Source organism: Oryzias latipes, chromosome 6 (assembly GCF_002234675.1).
Source record: "Oryzias latipes chromosome 6, ASM223467v1".
In the NCBI taxonomy this organism is placed as follows: domain Eukaryota; kingdom Metazoa; phylum Chordata; class Actinopteri; order Beloniformes; family Adrianichthyidae; genus Oryzias; species Oryzias latipes.
In genome coordinates this window covers 26686036-26702390 of record NC_019864.2, presented here as the reverse complement: position 1 = coordinate 26702390, position 16355 = coordinate 26686036, and the positions used below count along the sequence as shown (strand labels likewise).

The window sequence follows — 16355 nt, the reverse complement described above, 5'->3', positions numbered from 1 at the left end:
GATAGATAGATAGATAGATAGATAGATAGATAGATAGATAGATAGATAGATAGATAGATAGATAGATAGATAGATAGATAGATAGATAGATAGATAGATAGATAGATAGATAGATAGATAGATAGATAGATAGATAGATAGATAGATAGATAGATAGATAGATAGATAGATAGATAGATAGATAGATAGATAGATAGATAGATATAAAAAAAAATAACGCCCCTCTCACCCTCCGCGGGTGGTTTCTCCTCCAAGCTCGGGTCCTCTACCAGAGGCCTGGGAGCTTGAGGGTCCTGCGCAGTATCTTAGCTGTTCCTAGCACTGCGCTTTTCTGGACTGAGAGGTTTGAGGTCTTTCCAGGTGTCTGTTGTAGCCACTCCTCCAGCTTGGGGGTTACTGCCCCGAGTGCTCCAATTACCACAGGCACCACTGTCACCTTCACTTTCCAGGCTTTCTCCAGTTCTTCTCTGAGTCCCTGGTATTTCTCCAGTTTCTCACGTTCCTTCTTCCTGATGTTTCCATCGCTTGGCACTGCCACATCCACCACAACGGCTTTCCTCTGTTCTTTATCCACCACTACAATGTCTGGTTGGTCTGCTATTACCATCCTATCAGTCTGGATCTGGAAGTCCAACAGGATCTTTGCCCTCTCATTCTCTACCACCTTCGGAGGTGTTTCCCATTTTGACCTTGGGGTTTCCAGTCCATATTCTGCACACATGTTCCTGTATATTATTCCAGCCACTTGATTGTGGCGCTCCATGTATGCTTTACCTGCCAGCATCTTACACCCTGCAGTTATGTGCTGGATTGTTTCAGGCGCTTCTTTGCACAGCCTACACCTTGGGTCTTGTCTGGTGTGGTAGATCTGCTCAGGGCTTGTTCCTGAGCTGCCAGGATGAGCGCTTCAGTACTGTCCTGTAGGCCAGCCCTTTCTAGCCATTGGTAGGACTTCTTGATATCAGCCACTTCAGTTATGGTCCGGTGGTACATCCCATGCAGGGGTTTGTCCTCCCATGAGGATCTGTTTATATAAAAAAAAAAAAAAAAAAACTTGCCCCTTTCACCCTTTCGTGGGTGGTTTCTCACTCAAGCTCGGGTCCTCTACCAGAGGCCTGGGAACTTGAGGGTTCTGCGCAGTATCTTAGCTGTTCCTAGCACTGCGCTTTTCTGGATTGAGATGTCTGAGATCTTTCCAGGTATCTGTTGTAGCCACTCCTCCAGCTTGGGGGTTACTGCCCCGAGTGCTCCAATTACCACAGGCACCACTGTCACCTTCATTTTCCAGGCTTTCTCCAGTTCTTCTCTGAGTCCCTGGTATTTCTCCAGTTTCTCATGTTCCTTCTTCCTGATGTTCCCATCGCTTGGCACTGCCACATCCACCACAACGGCTTTCCTCTGTTCTTTATCCACCACTACAATGTCTGGTTGGTTCGCCATTACCATCCTATCAGTCTGGATCTGGAAGTCCCATAGGATTTTTGCCCTTTCATTCTCTACCACCTTCGGGGGTGTTTCCCATTTTGACCTTGGGGTTTCCAGTCCATATTCTGCACACATGTTCCTGTATATTATTCCAGCCACTTGATTGTGGCGCTCCATGTATGCTTTACCTGCCAGCATCTTACACCCTGCAGTTATGTGCTGGATTGTTTCAGGTGCCTCTTTGCACAGCCTACACCTTGGGTCTTGTCTGGTGTGGTAGATCTGAGCCTCTATTGCTCTGGTGCTCAGGGCTTGTTCCTGAGCTGCCAGGATGAGTGCCTCAGTGCTGTCCTGTAGGCCAGCCCTCTCTAGCCATTGGTAGGACTTCTTGATATCAGCCACTTCAGTTATGGTCCGGTGGTACATCCCATGCAGGGGTTTGTCCTCCCATGAGGATCTGTCCTCCAGCACTGTATCCTCTGCTCTCCATTGCCTGAGACATTCACTGAGCACACTGTCAGTTGGGGCCTTGAGCTTGATGTACTCATGCATCTTGGATGTTTCATCCTGGATAGTGGCTTCTACGCTCACTAGTCCTCGGCCTCCTTCCTTGCGGCTAGCATACAGTCTCAGGGTGCTGGATTTGGGATGGAACCCTCCATGCATGGTGAGGAGCTTTCGTGTCTTAACATCCGTGGTCTGTACCTCTTCCTTTGGCCATCTTATTATTCCTGCAGGGTATCTGATAACTGGCAGTGCGTAGCTGTTTATTGCCCGGGTCTTATTTTTGCCATTGAGCTGGCTTCTCAGGACTTGCCTTACCCGTTGGAGGTATTTAGCTGTTGCAGCTTTCCTTGTTGCCTGCTCCAGGTTACCATTTGCCTGTGGAATTCCGAGGTACTTGTAACTGTCCTCGATGTCTGCTATTGTTCCTTCTGGGAGTGAGACCCCTCCTGTGTGGACTACCTTGCCTCTCTTTGTCACCATCCGGCTGCATTTCTCGAGCCCGAATGACATCCCAATGTCAGTACTGTAGATCCTGGTGGTGTGGATCAGGGAGTCAATGTCACGCTCGCTCTTAGCATATAGCTTGATGTCATCCATGTAGAGGAGGTGACTGATGTTGGCCCCATTTCTGAATCGGTATCCATAGCCAGTCTTGTTGATTATTTGGCTGAGGGGGTTCAGACCTATGCAGAACAGCAGTGGGGACAGAGCATCACCTTGGTATATCCCACATTTGATGGACACTTGTGCAAGTGGCTTCCCATTGGCTTCAAGGGTGGTTTTCCACAGCTTCATTGAGTTTCCTATGAAGGCTCTTAGAGTCCTGTTTATGTTGTACAGCTCCAAGCATTCAGTGATCCACGTGTGTGGCATTGAGTCAGGCTGTGCACAGGTTGGTGTGTCGTGACTTGCAGTCTTGAGCGACTGTTCTGTCAACCAGGAGTTGGTGTTTCGCTCCTCTGGAGTCTCTACCAATGCCTTTCTGTGTGTTACTCATGAATTGATCCATGTGCCTATTTATCTTGGTTGCAATGATGCCTGACATGAGCTTCCATGTTGTGGAGAGACAGGTTATTGGCCGGTAGTTGGATGGGACTGCACCCTTTGAGGGATCCTTCTGGATCAGGATCGTTCGGCCTTCTGTTAGTCATTCGGGATGAGTCCCATCTCTTAGCAGCTGGTTCATTTGTGCTGCCAGGCGCTCGTGGAGTGCTGTGAGCTTCTTTAGCCAGTAGGCATGTATCATGTCAGGGCCCGGTGCTGTCCAGTTCTTCATACCTGAGACTCTTTCTTGGATGTCTGCCACTGTGATGGTTACTGGATTCTGTTCAGGGAGGTTGCTATGTTCTTCTCTCAGAGAGACCAGCCACTGGGCATTGCTGTTATGTGCTGTCTCTTTCTCCCATATACTTTTCCAGTACTGTTCAGTTTCTAGCCTTGGTGGGTCTGCTCGGCTGTTTTGACCCTGCCACTGAGCGTACACTTTCGCAGGTTGAGTTGCGAACAGCCTGTTTATCCGTCTGGCTTCATTGTCTCTTGTGTACCTCTTTAGGCGGCTGCTCAAGGCTAGGAGCCTTTGTTTGGCAGTTTCCAGTGCTTCAGGTATGGGCATCTGGCTGTATCTCTTAGGTACTTGCTTTCTCATTGTACCTCTTTGAGCCTCTGTCAGCTTACTCACATCCTTCCGAGTTGCCTTGATTTTGGCCTCTAACCGTTGCTTCCATGGTGGGTATTGTTTTCTCCCATGGTTACTCTTATAGCCAAGCATCTCAAGGATCACTGCTGCTGAAGTGTAAACCAGTTCATTGGTTTCTGTGATGGTTGTGGTAGGAATTGCCCTCAATGCTTCATTCACAGTTTCCAGTAGACTTTCAGGCGGTACATCACTTAACCGTTGTAGCTGGTGTCGAGGTTGCCAAGTGTTCATTCTAGACATGATCTTGTCTTTCAGGTCAGTTGCTGCCTCGCTCAGCGTAACTGTGGTTGTTGGGGCTGTGTACCCAATCTCAGGGTGGGAGTGTAGTATAGCCTGCTCTCTGACCTGTTGTTCTGGCTCTCTCGGGGTATTGCCATTGTATTGTATCGCTTCAATCTCAAGTTGTGATAGGAGTTGCCGCTTGTGGATGTTCGAGCATTGGGCTACCAGTTGTTTGGCAGTTAGCCTTGATTGTGAGTTTCGAAGCATCCATTCATTCCACATTCTCTGCATGTAACCACGCTGGTTGGGATTACTTGAGTAGTAGCATTCTAACAGAACCTTGTTCTCGCACCTAGTCCATTTCCGTCTTGTTCCAGTAGCCCACTTTCCATCAGAGTGCTCTGGTCCCCCAGCACCTGACGCAGACCTTGTTTGGCCGGGCGACGTCTGAGCCGGCATGACATGTGGTTCATTGTCTCTCATGTTTGTGAGGTAGGCCGTAGCGTAAAGGGTCTTGCCCAAGGACCCTCACTGGGTGATGTTAATTGCTCGCTATTGTTATGGTAATTGCCCCATTTCCATTGTTATGGTAATTGCCCCCATTTACCATTGCCATTATATTGTTCATTCCGCCCCTGGGAATCGAACCGAGGTTTCCTGCATGACAGTCCTGCACCTTACCAACTGAGCTACCCAGCCGCTATATATATATATATATATATATATATATATATATATATATATATATATATATATATATATATATTTTTTTTTTCTAAGAAATGAAACAATGATTTAAAGTTCAGATGTCCAAACTTTCATTCAGTAATAAAACCTGGGAACCTTCATCTAATCAGCCCATCAAACTAAAAAAAAAAAAAAGGGAAACCCAAATCCCCCTATGGCGTCCACTTCCTGTAATTTCTCATCAGCTCCAGAAGCAAAATGATTACAATATCAATGCAAACACAGTAAAATGGACTTTTAAGTGACAGGCGTAATGACTGTTTCTCCTTGATCAATAAAGAAATGAAAAATATTTTGAATGTTCAGGGTTCTCCACAGCAAATGTGTTCCTAAAATGTTTCGTCGAAAAATGATCAAAATAGAGTCTGATTATGAACATTCCCATATTTTCAGCTGATTTCTTTTCTGGGATGGAAAGTTTGTTTTTCATAAGTTGTCAAAGAATGATTATCAGGATAGAAAAACGTGTTTTATGGTTTTTGAAGCACAAACAAATCTGTTGACTTCCTCTTCCACGGGGATTCTTCAAAGTACTGCAAGAACCAAAACTCTTACAAGTCGTGGAGATTTTCTTCCCTGTTCAGACTTTATCTGTAGCTTCATCTACTGTATCTTGTGGTTGACCCCAGGCTTGTCTGCACTGAGGAGCTCACACAGCATCTTTGTGAGCAGCTGTTGTGAGAGCAAAGTCACAAAAACAAACTCATAAAATTGGTTTGTCTAACTTTGTTCTAGATGCCGGGAAAACTCAAACAACTTTTTGATTTCACCAAAAAATCTTCTGAATTTAAATCGTCTAATTCTTCGGTCTTCTAAAAAAAAAGCAAACATTTGTGACTTTGTCTTTTCACACCTTCAGTGTCTGATGTCATTCAGTTTTGCGTTTGTGGTTTTTCTTTCCTCTACACAATCAGCATACTCTAACCTCCTGTTTGTTTGGTCAGGTTGGTTTATGTGCATTTTTCTTTTTTCATTCTTCCAGGTTCTTCCCCTTCTCGGTTTCTGTGTGCGGTTCTATGAGGTTGCGTCTCAAAAGAAGATGCAAAACTCAAACCAGCAGTGCAGAGGTTTCACTGACAGAGAGTTGGATCAGATTGGGTCTCATCAATCCCAGTTCTGTTCTCAGCTTCACAGCAGGTGGTACTACAATTCACCTCCCACCAGTTGCGGTTTTTGATATGGGCGATGTGGGCGGTCGCCCAGGGCGGCACTGCATAGGGGGTGGCATTTGCCGTGCCCGATGCGTAATGTGGTAATGTGGTACATACTGTATTCAACGAGGTAGCTTGAAACTTTTAAGTTGAAATTGCTTCAGTAGCCGACACTTAATACTTTTATTTTGACACATCAGACTCTTAATAATGTCTTCCTCCTATTTCCTCTTCACACTTATGGTGCAAAAAAAAAAAAAAAAAAAAAAAAAGAATAATTCAGAGTGAAACAACGTAAAACAGGCACATGAAAAGGATTTAGGCATAACAAACATTCGTGCTCAACCCAATTTCGACAAAAGCAGGCAATGGGGATTATTTCCCACAATTCTTTGCTCCGACACAGCAGACCCGATGCGCACGTGACCACCGCCCTCTGCTGCAAGACGCTTGCGGCCACACCTCTTTGCGGTAGTCTTTGGAACATAAGTCAAAAAACTCGAGAGGGGAGCGCAATTCTCCGGTGGCTGGCTGAATCACACTAACAGGTGTGAGGGGAGTCTTTTTCTATCTGACAATCAACTCTGAGCCGCAGCTGCGCCTCCCGTCATAGAGACGGAGCCACGTGTGTCAGAGGAAAGGGGAAGGGGGGGAGGGGGGATGAGCGCAGACCATTTTTTATGGATTGAGTTTTTTTGGAGGATTTCTACTGTTGGTGTTGCACAAATTTAGGGAAATGCCAAATATTTTTGGAGTAATCCCACTGATGAGTTCTAAGATTTAGTCTTTAATGTTTTATAAGACCTAAACATATTAATCACAATAAGTTTTATTTTTTAGATCTAATCCCTCTGATATGTTTCACAAAGACACACACAGGACGTCACACATTAAGAAATTATTGCTAAAAATTATTTGATATGTAATTTCTTATTAATATTTCCAGGCTTTCTTTGTTTTGTCCTGCAGCATGTTCATATTTGTATAATTTTGACAGAACATATTTCTATGGAGAACAAAATATTACAAGTTATTTAAGGTTTAACTTGAGTTATACTGGATTAATGTTCCTGTTTTTATCAATATTTATGTTCAAAAAGTTCAGTTTAAAAGGTTTAAAAGTTTAGCTTTAGCGTGTTCAGTAAATGTTTATCTTCTTCGGCCCAAAACCTTAAGCGTGTTTTTAACTTAGGCCCCTGTGTGACTGAGTTTGACCCCCCTGTAATATGAGTCTAGAAAATTCGTGCATTTTTTTGAGTAAAATGGCTAAATAGAAGATAGGGAACACAACAGGATGTTGTCAAATATTGTATATGTGTGTGTGTGTGGGGGGGGGGGGGGGGGGGGGGTGGTGGGGTTACTCGCCCAGGGAGTAAGTTAGTGTAGAACCGCCACTGCCTCCCACCAGCAGACGGTTCCTCAGATGAAGTTCTGCAGGGGAACTGTTGGAAGAGCGTCCTTCATCAGTGTTCCTTAAATGTTTACAGGTTTGAAATCAAGAACATGTTCTCAGAAAGTTGTGTGTACATCCCTGCTGATCTTCTGTCTGAAGAAAGTTGTCACGCTTTGTCACGCACAAAATGTAGAAACAAAACAGCTGCAGCCAAAAGCACAAACTGTACAAAAAACGTTGTGTTCATGGTTCTGAAAGAACATTTTCAATGCAACCTTCAGTCAGCCTTTGACAAACGCAGCTGTAGGATTTTGCTCAGAGGCTCACAGACAGTGAGCGACAGTAGCAGGAATCAAACTCTCCATCCACACGGATTCCTGGAGACGTGACGTTTTGCACAGATGCCTGATGTTCTGCTGAACCTCTGGTTTATCAAAGCTTTTTGGAGAGAGAGGAGGAACAAACGTTGACCCGCTCACCTAAAATCTCGACGCTTTCACTTTTTTTGTTTGTTTTGTGTTGGATGTTGGGCGCGTGCACATCTGTACAGTTACTTAAAAAGTGGATTTTTCTTCTTCAGTGAGAACAACAGTCTTTCGGGTCTGCTTTTTACTGTAAGGAAGAAAACACTGAACTTCCGAACCTCTGCAGCACCAATCCGGATTGATTTACATTGATTAAAGCTAAATATTTAAGGTGTTTCAACCTGTAGGACTGGCCGTGCCTCAAGTCCGTGCGTCTGAGCGCGCGCCCGGCGGTGACAGGTGGAGTGGAGCTGAAGGAGGTCCGTGTTTTGGAGGAGGAGCTCCGCTCTTCTGCCTGTCCGGGTCTTCAGTGTGTCCGCGGGTTCTGGAGAGGAGACCCGCGGCAGCCACGCCGGCCGCGCGCGCGCAGACACTTGCCATGCTTTTCAACCCTCCCGGAGTCACGCGCTCCGTGTGAACTGACCTGAGCGTAAACTATAGTCCTGCTCCGCACGCCACCCGTTATGGCTTATCCTCAGGGTTTCCTGTTCCAGCCTGCCTCCTTGGCTCTGCCCGCTTGCCCGGCCCTCAGCCCGGGGCTCCTGCTCGGACGGAGGACGGAGCAGCTCAGCCGCTCCTCTTCGGGCTCCGCTTTCGCTCCGTACCCCGGCTCCGCGGCGCCTCCCGAGTTCAGCCCTCAGCTCCAATACGGAGTGGAGCAGCAGGCTGCTGCAAGTCTCAGCCCGTTTCTGGTGAGTATCTGCCCGCAGAGCTGCGGGACCTGCTGCTCTGGTTCTCTGGTTTGTGTGTAATTATCCGTCTAAGTTACTAGTGCGTAACGGGAGATAATAAATTGAATATAAGTGTGACAGACTCCTGTCAGATTCATAGAGTTGTTGTTATTATTATTATTATTATTATTATTAAAAGCATCACACTACCCTAGTTTTATCTTTTTCTGTCTTTTTTTTTATTGTTCACTGTTTTTGCAGAGAATCACCTCCACATCTGGGGGTCAGATGGAGCTTAAAGCCCGCAGCATCTGTGCTCTGAGTCTAATTAGAAGTTGTTTGTGTGATTCTTTGCTCAGATAAATAATCTGCTCTCTGCCGGCAAACAGCCAAGGAGAACATCAGCGTAAGGCAGAACACAGCTTCCACGGTGACCTGTGTTTTCCTGTTCCAGAGTCCGGCCTTTGACCCATCTGCGGGTGTCTCCGGATCATTAGACTTCCATCCATTTGGACCCCTGGGGGCCTTTCCGTACGGAGACTCTGCCTACAGGAAAAATGCCACAAGGGACGCCACGGCTACGCTGAAAGCCTGGCTGAATGAGCACCGAAAGAACCCGTACCCCACCAAGGGGGAAAAGATCATGCTGGCCATCATCACCAAGATGACGCTGACGCAGGTGTCCACCTGGTTCGCCAACGCCCGGCGCAGGCTGAAGAAGGAGAACAAGATGACCTGGACGCCCCGCAACAGGAGCGAGGACGAGGAGGATGAGGAAAACCTGGAGCTGGAGCTCCACGGTGAGGAAGAGGAGAAGATCAAGATGAGGGAAGAGGAAACTGAGCAGGGCAGGAACACAAGTGAGTGCGTGTTTTTGTTGTTTTTTTAGGATGGTAGGGGTGCCTCATAAATGGATACATTTTTTCGGCAGCTATAAGAGACATGAAGAGTTGTGTTGTGGTGTATTCAAGTTCTCCTGGACTGCAGGGCACTGGTTTCAAAAAGGAAGAAAGCGGAGCTACAGATGTGATCGGGCTTCAGACACCAACTCAGTGGCCTTGTGGTGGAGTGTCTGCCCTGTGACTGAAAGGTCGTGAGTTCAAATTCATTGGACTAATGACTTTGACGTCAGCAGAACCAAATGTCCAACTAGGACAAGATTTTTGGTTCTGATTCGATCCAATAAATACGCTTCAGGAAACTCAGCTCATGAGGAACCTCTTCGAGTCAGAACTCCAGAACTAGAAACACTGTGATGTGTGCAAGCTGAGGAGAAAACTGAACCAGTTCTTCGAGTCTGGATGAGGTTCTGAGTTTGTGTTTGCAGCAAGACCAAACTTCTTGATGCACAAGATCAGAATCTCTGGAAAGTCTGACAACCGGGTGAGAACCTGGCACTGTCAAGCAACTTCATGAACCTCCGCTCACCCGTTGCTTGGACCAGAACCAGCCGTCACAGCAGACTAAAAATCTTTACAACAGTCACAAACGAGCAAGTGAAAATCTAAAAGCAGGAACTCATAATGGAGACACTTGGAGCAGACAGGTGTTGCTGCTCCCAGATGTTTGAATGGAAACGGATCAGAATGGATCAGCCATTGTCATGGTTTAGGTTTTTTTTGGATTGGTTTTTCCTTTATATCTTCTGTCATGTTTGAGTTCTGTTTCCTGTTTTATTTTAAAAGGTTTCCTGTCTTGTCATGTTTTTGAGTTTTACTTCCTTTTTCCCAATCTGTCCTGATCATGTTCACCTGTGTCTTGTCTGCCCTGTCTGTATATAAGTCTTGTCTCTGCCTTCCTCTTGTGCTGGTCCATTAATGTCTTCATCCTTTCATGCCATGTTCCATGTTTCCCGCCTCGCCACATCCTGAACCCGTTTGCCTCCCGTCTCTGCGTCTGGGTCCTACTAGCTCTCGAGCCCCCCTCACCGTGACAGCCATGTTTTCAAAATGGTTCAGTCTAAGCAAACATCTGATGAGCATAGGATTTAGAGATCTTCACTTCAGAATGCACATCTGCAAATATTACTTCCTGTTATTGTTTATCAATGGATGAACTGAACAACAAATATCAATATTTTTGAAATAATCAACTCCCTAAAAAAGCTTAGGGAATGTAAATATTCAATTCAATTCAATTCATGTCAACAACAGTCACCTCGATGGGCTTGGTATCCGTAATTGAAAATGTAAAAAATAGAATCCAAATGATTATGAATACATAGAATTCAATAGGAAAATACTAAATAGAACTAACAAACTGACTAAACTAAACTGGCATCCCTGCCCTTAGACCCTCCTTCGAGGTAAGGAAAAACTCAAAAAAATATATAAACAATAATCAAAATCCATGGGTTTATCTTTTAAAAGTCACATTTTTTTGATTTTGATTTGAAATGGTTTATTTCAAGCAATCAAATAGAAATGATACACAAAAGCAATATAGTCATCAGTTATACATTCACACAGTAACTAATGAAACTTAGGATAATTAGGCATATTAATATATATTGCTTGAAAGGGAGTGGAAGGAAGCAAACTTATATAATCCCATCCCGTTATACCGTAACCATTTTATTACATGATTTATCATTATCCGGTTCCTAACTTTAATCAGACAGAATTAAGAATCCTGAAGTATCAATAAAGCACATGACAAAGATGAATTACTTAAATCATTTTGTAAAAAATAACTATTTCAGAAATCAACATTGCAAATGCAGATCAGTTATATAAAATATATGCAGATTATGTTACTTATAAAAGTCATTCATATGATTAAAATAGAATACTATATCAGTAAAATAGACAAAACATTGTTTCAGGAATTTTCATAGCAAAATTTCATGAAGTATCAAAAGTTAAAAACATGTGCAAAATTATGTCACATTAGGAAATATTTTTGAATCAATTTGAAACACATGACAAAGATGAATTACTTAAATTATTTTGTAAAAAATAACTTTTAGAAATCAACATGGCAATGAAGTCTCCAAAATATATGCAGATTATGTTACTTATAAAAGTCATTGATATGATTAGAAATGACCAGCAGCTCCGCCTCTTTTTGTTTGCTTTCATGTAAAATATGTTTTGTGTTTTTTACAGGGTAAAAAAGTTCCCACGTAATAAATGCCTATAGGCTGTTCCGCTCTGGCTGGTTCTGTACTGACCCGTTATTTCCTCTTTGCAGCCCCTCGGCACCGCTCTGCCTCCGGGTCCTGCAGGTTTATGTTGAATGGTGCCGACAGCGAGCCGGATCGAGTTTCTTGTGTTGTGGACTCTGGGGACCGGGACCTGGACCTCTCCTCTGTGTCTGAAGCCCCCCCCTCAGACTCGGAGAGCATGCTGATGTTGAACTCGCCATCTAAGGAGAAGGTGGAGTCCTGCAGTACCACCCAAGTGTCAGACTCCCCTCCCAAACCCAAACTGTGGTCCCTGGCTGAGATCGCCATGTCTCCAGACAGTAGGAGAGACTCGTTTCAAGGTGGGGGGGTGGGACGGACTCTGTTCTCCTATAGTCCTGGTTTACCTCGAAACGTTTACTACACCCACCGCTTCCTTCCCGGGTTCTCCCCCCACATGCCCAGCAGCCCCCACCTTCTGTTAACTGGACCGCAGCAGAGGATGCTGGAGAGGAGGGGGGGTGCTGTTCAGGACTGTAAACCACGCAGCCACAACCAGTTGGAGCAGAACAAACTCCAACGAGGCATGATGAATGTGTGAGTCGGCCCCACAAGTCCAAAACTGATCGGACTTACCCGGATCTGCAGGAGGTCCTGCAGAAGCTCTGATGATCTCGGCATCACTAAGGAGGTTTCTGGACCTCAGGGTCCTCAGGGCCTGTCAGCGGCCTGGCTGGTCCTCGGCAAGGCCCAACCTGTCAAGACAGATCCTCTGGAGGAGGCACTTTGACCCGGCAAAACAGAACTAACAAGAGTCCCTGTTCTGTTCTGACCCATTCCATTAGGTTCTGAGATGCTTGGTTTTCACCCAAATGCAGTATCAATTCATAAAAGGAAAGGATCAATTTTCTTGTTCTTTTTTTTTAGGGCAAAACTGTTTTTCTGTTTGTTTTAAAATAATTAAATCAATTCTAAACTTTTTTAAAGTTCAGGCTGAAATACTAAAGATCCCATCGAGTCATCATAAATTCAGAATGTTTGGAGAAACCCTCGGGATTTAACGTCCAAAGCCACGTGTCTTCATCATCGCTGAGGTCAGGGGAATGCCAAAGTCATTCTGGACGTTTGAGCTTTCAAAAACAGACAAATGAAGGTTGACATTAAAAGTTTTCATCTAAAAAGCAAACTTTGCTGATTTTGGTTTCACGGCTTTAGTTTTTTTAATCTTAGAGTGTCACTCTGATCATCTTCCGATCTATTTCAAAAGGGTTTCCAGTGGTCTCTTATTAATGATCATGCCGTTTTTAGCCAAAATCATTTTTAAAGACTGTCGTTTTCAGTGTTGGATATTTAATTACTTTACTCATTCCTCAATTTAAAAAGTAATTCACCACTTGATAGATACTCTTGTGAAATCATTAAAATAAAAACATGTAGGTGACACAAGAGCAATCAGGTTTTTTTAGCACCACCTCATTAATTTCACCACACGAACATGAGAAAGTTTACATTATATAGTAGCCTACATAGTGTATAGACAGGTTGCTCATTGGCACTAGTGCAGTGGAAAGCAGTTCATCTGCAGGACATAACTTGCATTTAACGGAAAAGTTTTTTGCTTTTGTTTTAAAAATAATCTGAATATCTCCAGTTGCGGAATGACCCTACGTATTCGTCCACGTCCATTCTCTTCATCTTACTTTGACCAATCTCCAACTCTGCATTAGTGCACATGCACGCACGCATTATGTAAACAGAGCCAACTGCTCACACAAATTTGTTTGATTAGTCACCGGAGCAACCCCGCCCCCACTTCCCCTTCCTGTTGTAGATTGGAGCAGGGCGCTTGTAGTAAGAGTAGTGCATCTTCTACAAAAAATAATTAACTTTTTTTTTTCAAACTGCATTTCCCCCCCCCCGTCTGCTCCGGATTCACGCCGATTTGAATAAAGAAATACTTAAAAATGCAATCTTAGGCTTAATTTTCTCCATGTGTGTCCTCCCTCGTCAGAAAAACGCTACAAGAACATGTTAAAAACACAGAAAACACCATTTTCAGCTGAATGAGTCTTTAAACAGTTTTGGTACCAGTTAGGTTAAGTTCCCTCAAACCCTCCTGCAGAACAACGGATGTCAGGACATCTTCCTCTGGATTTCTGTTGATCTCTTGTGAAGCCGAATTTTTGTTTCTTTTTTTGTTAAAAAATTCATATTTGTTAGGAAAACCACAGACTGGTTCAGAACAGAACCAACCGGGTCAGAACAGACCGGGTCAGGCTGTTCTGACCCCCCACAAAAGACTAACTATGTAGGTTTGATATCAAAATTTCCAACTTTACATTTTAAACGTTTAAATTAATTTAGAAATTATGTTCTAACAATTAATTTATTCATGAACATTTTTTTTCACCCTTCCATCCATCCATCCATTCACATCATATTGTGTTGAAAGCTTATTAGTAAAGATCTGAAGCTTAATGTGTTAAAGAGAAAAATGGATTAAAACAACAAAAGGTAACATTTCCATCAAAAATTGAGGTGCTGATTTTGTTTTTTCACGGCTTTATTGAATTATTATTAAACTAAACCATATGGAGGACTAACAATGACACCATAAAAATGAATAAACAAATATATCACTGAAAAGATATGTATTTAAATGTTTTCCTGAATGTATGGATGTTCATTACTCTGCACGTTAATCATGTATTTTGACATTTTTATAATAATTTGTATCAAATCAATCAATTAATTTATTATTTGTACAGCACTTATAAAAGCAGAGGCAACCAAAGTGCTTAACATAGAATTAAATGAAATCAGAAGTCTTGGTTTATTTTTATGAAGTCTTGGTTAGCTCTCCTTAAATCTGACCTCAAATATCACAGAAACATCAAACTGTGCTGAAGACGCGATTTCTGTCATAATTGAGCATTTGTGGAAACAGCAGCAACAAACAGCAATGATGGCTGCTAAAAATAAGACAAAACTATGAAGGTCTGAGAGCAGAATCCCGAGGAACCCTATCTGCATTCTAACATGTTTAACTTACGATACTAGATGGTTCTCTGGCACTTCTGCAGACTTTCTTGATGTCAAAACTGGCTCTGCTCGTCTCTGATTAGCCCGGTTCCCTCTGATGCTGCAGACATGATATCATTTCAGAATGGTGCTATCAGGTAAAAAAAAAAAAAGTTTTTTTTCATGATTGTTGTTCTTTTATTCTGAAAAGGAGCGAGTGAAAAAGTTGCTCATCAGTTTGTTTTTCACAGGAAACATTGAACGTTCACCCTTTTACTGAATAATGTCAATGTGTTTTTTTCCCTTGTACATTAAATTCAGTGAGGTTTTCTGAAAACTTACGTTCAAATCTGCAAGTTGTGTCACTGAAGTCTTAATTTTACAAAGATTTCACGTTTCAGGATCCTGAAAAACAATACAAAAAAATTATTTTTCTCCACAATAAGAGATTAAAAAAAGTACAGATAAGTAATGCGCTGTACTTGAAGTTTTTTTTTCAGAAAACCAATTGTAAGGTAAGATGGATGTAAGGAATACTAGTATTTTTGAGCCTGAATTTGTTTTTTCTTTATTGTAACCCTTGTGCTATCCTAGGCACTTTAACATTGGGAGTTGGGTCATCTAGACCCACTAGACAGTGCGCTGAACCTTTTTTCTTCAATGATTTGTGATCTTCACTGGTGTCCATGGATTACATGAAAACCTCTTCACCTTTATCCACCTTTGTGATGGTAGGAATAACACCTCAATGTAAGGGAGGGGTCATAGGATAGCACAAGGGTTAAAAGAGGACTTTCCCAAGTTTTCAGTTCTGAAACTGCGGCGCCTCACACAAAAAACCAGAAGTCTCTTCTTATGATTAACAAAGCCTGGAGATTAGTCCAAACTCATTCTGAGTATAAAACATAAAAAGATAAAAAATTTCATTCACTATGATATGAAAAACCAAATGTGCTATGCCATTTAAAACGGAAATTGTAATAATTGATAACAGTTTCAGCTTTAAATGGCGTAGCAATCAAGTTAAAATGAATGCATATTAAAATGCATATTATACCAGACAGGTAAAATTATTCCATAAAATATGAATTTAATACAAATTATTCCTGTTATTATTTTTGCTAAATTTGCAAAAAACATTAAATTTAGACTAAAAAGTCTGATGTACAAAGTTGTCTGATTGGTTGGACACAATCAGTATAAGGTCAGTGAGAAAAATTGATGCTTACTTTTAAAAATTTGACGGGTTTTTCAAATCTTAGTCAAATTTACTGGAGTTCCCTTAAATGTAATTTTATTTTCCTTTTTTGTCTTACAGAACTCCCCAGTTTCCAACATATGTTAGAGTTACAATTCAAATAGATCATTATTTAGTGGTACACATAAAATGTAAGAACTGCAGCAAATATTTCAAGTTAAAAATAAAATGAATAGAACAGAATAGAATTCCACAGATTTATCCTAAATTTGAGCACCATTGTTTCATTAATTTATAATCAGAATCATTATTTTTTTCTTTTTGTTGTTCCAAACAAAAGAAAAGCTGCTACAAATACTAAATAAAGCACATTTCAACAGCAATATTATATTTTCCTTTTTCATAAAACACGTCTTTCCTTTATTTAATGTTTATCCTATTATAGCGCTAAAAACAACAATCATAAGTGAAAACAAATATTAACGAAAGTTAGTACACTAACTAGTATAACTGAGTTTACAAGTGAAAGGAGTTACAAAAGTTTCTGATGTTCAAACCAATGTTTATTTAATAAAGATTTAAAAAATCAAGCTCGTAAAAATGGTAGTTGTAAGCCTTTATCCTTCATTATTATTATTATTATTATTATTATTATTATTATTTGTTTATTTGTTAT

The 16355-nt window shown here is 42.2% G+C and overlaps 1 protein-coding gene across 1 annotated transcript; it reads left to right on the top strand.

Annotated features, from left to right (window-relative positions):
* Window positions 1-7120: 7120 nt before the first annotated feature.
* LOC101169695 (iroquois-class homeodomain protein irx-5-like) lies at window positions 7121-14822 on the top strand. The gene is made up of 3 exons (XM_011476392.3): window positions 7121-8357; window positions 8791-9196; window positions 11529-14822. The coding sequence occupies exons 1-3, from the start codon at window positions 8130-8132 to the stop codon at window positions 12059-12061; spliced, it is 1167 nt and encodes a 388-aa protein (XP_011474694.1). The 5' UTR covers window positions 7121-8129; the 3' UTR covers window positions 12062-14822.
* The last annotated feature ends 1533 nt before the right edge of the window (window positions 14823-16355 follow it).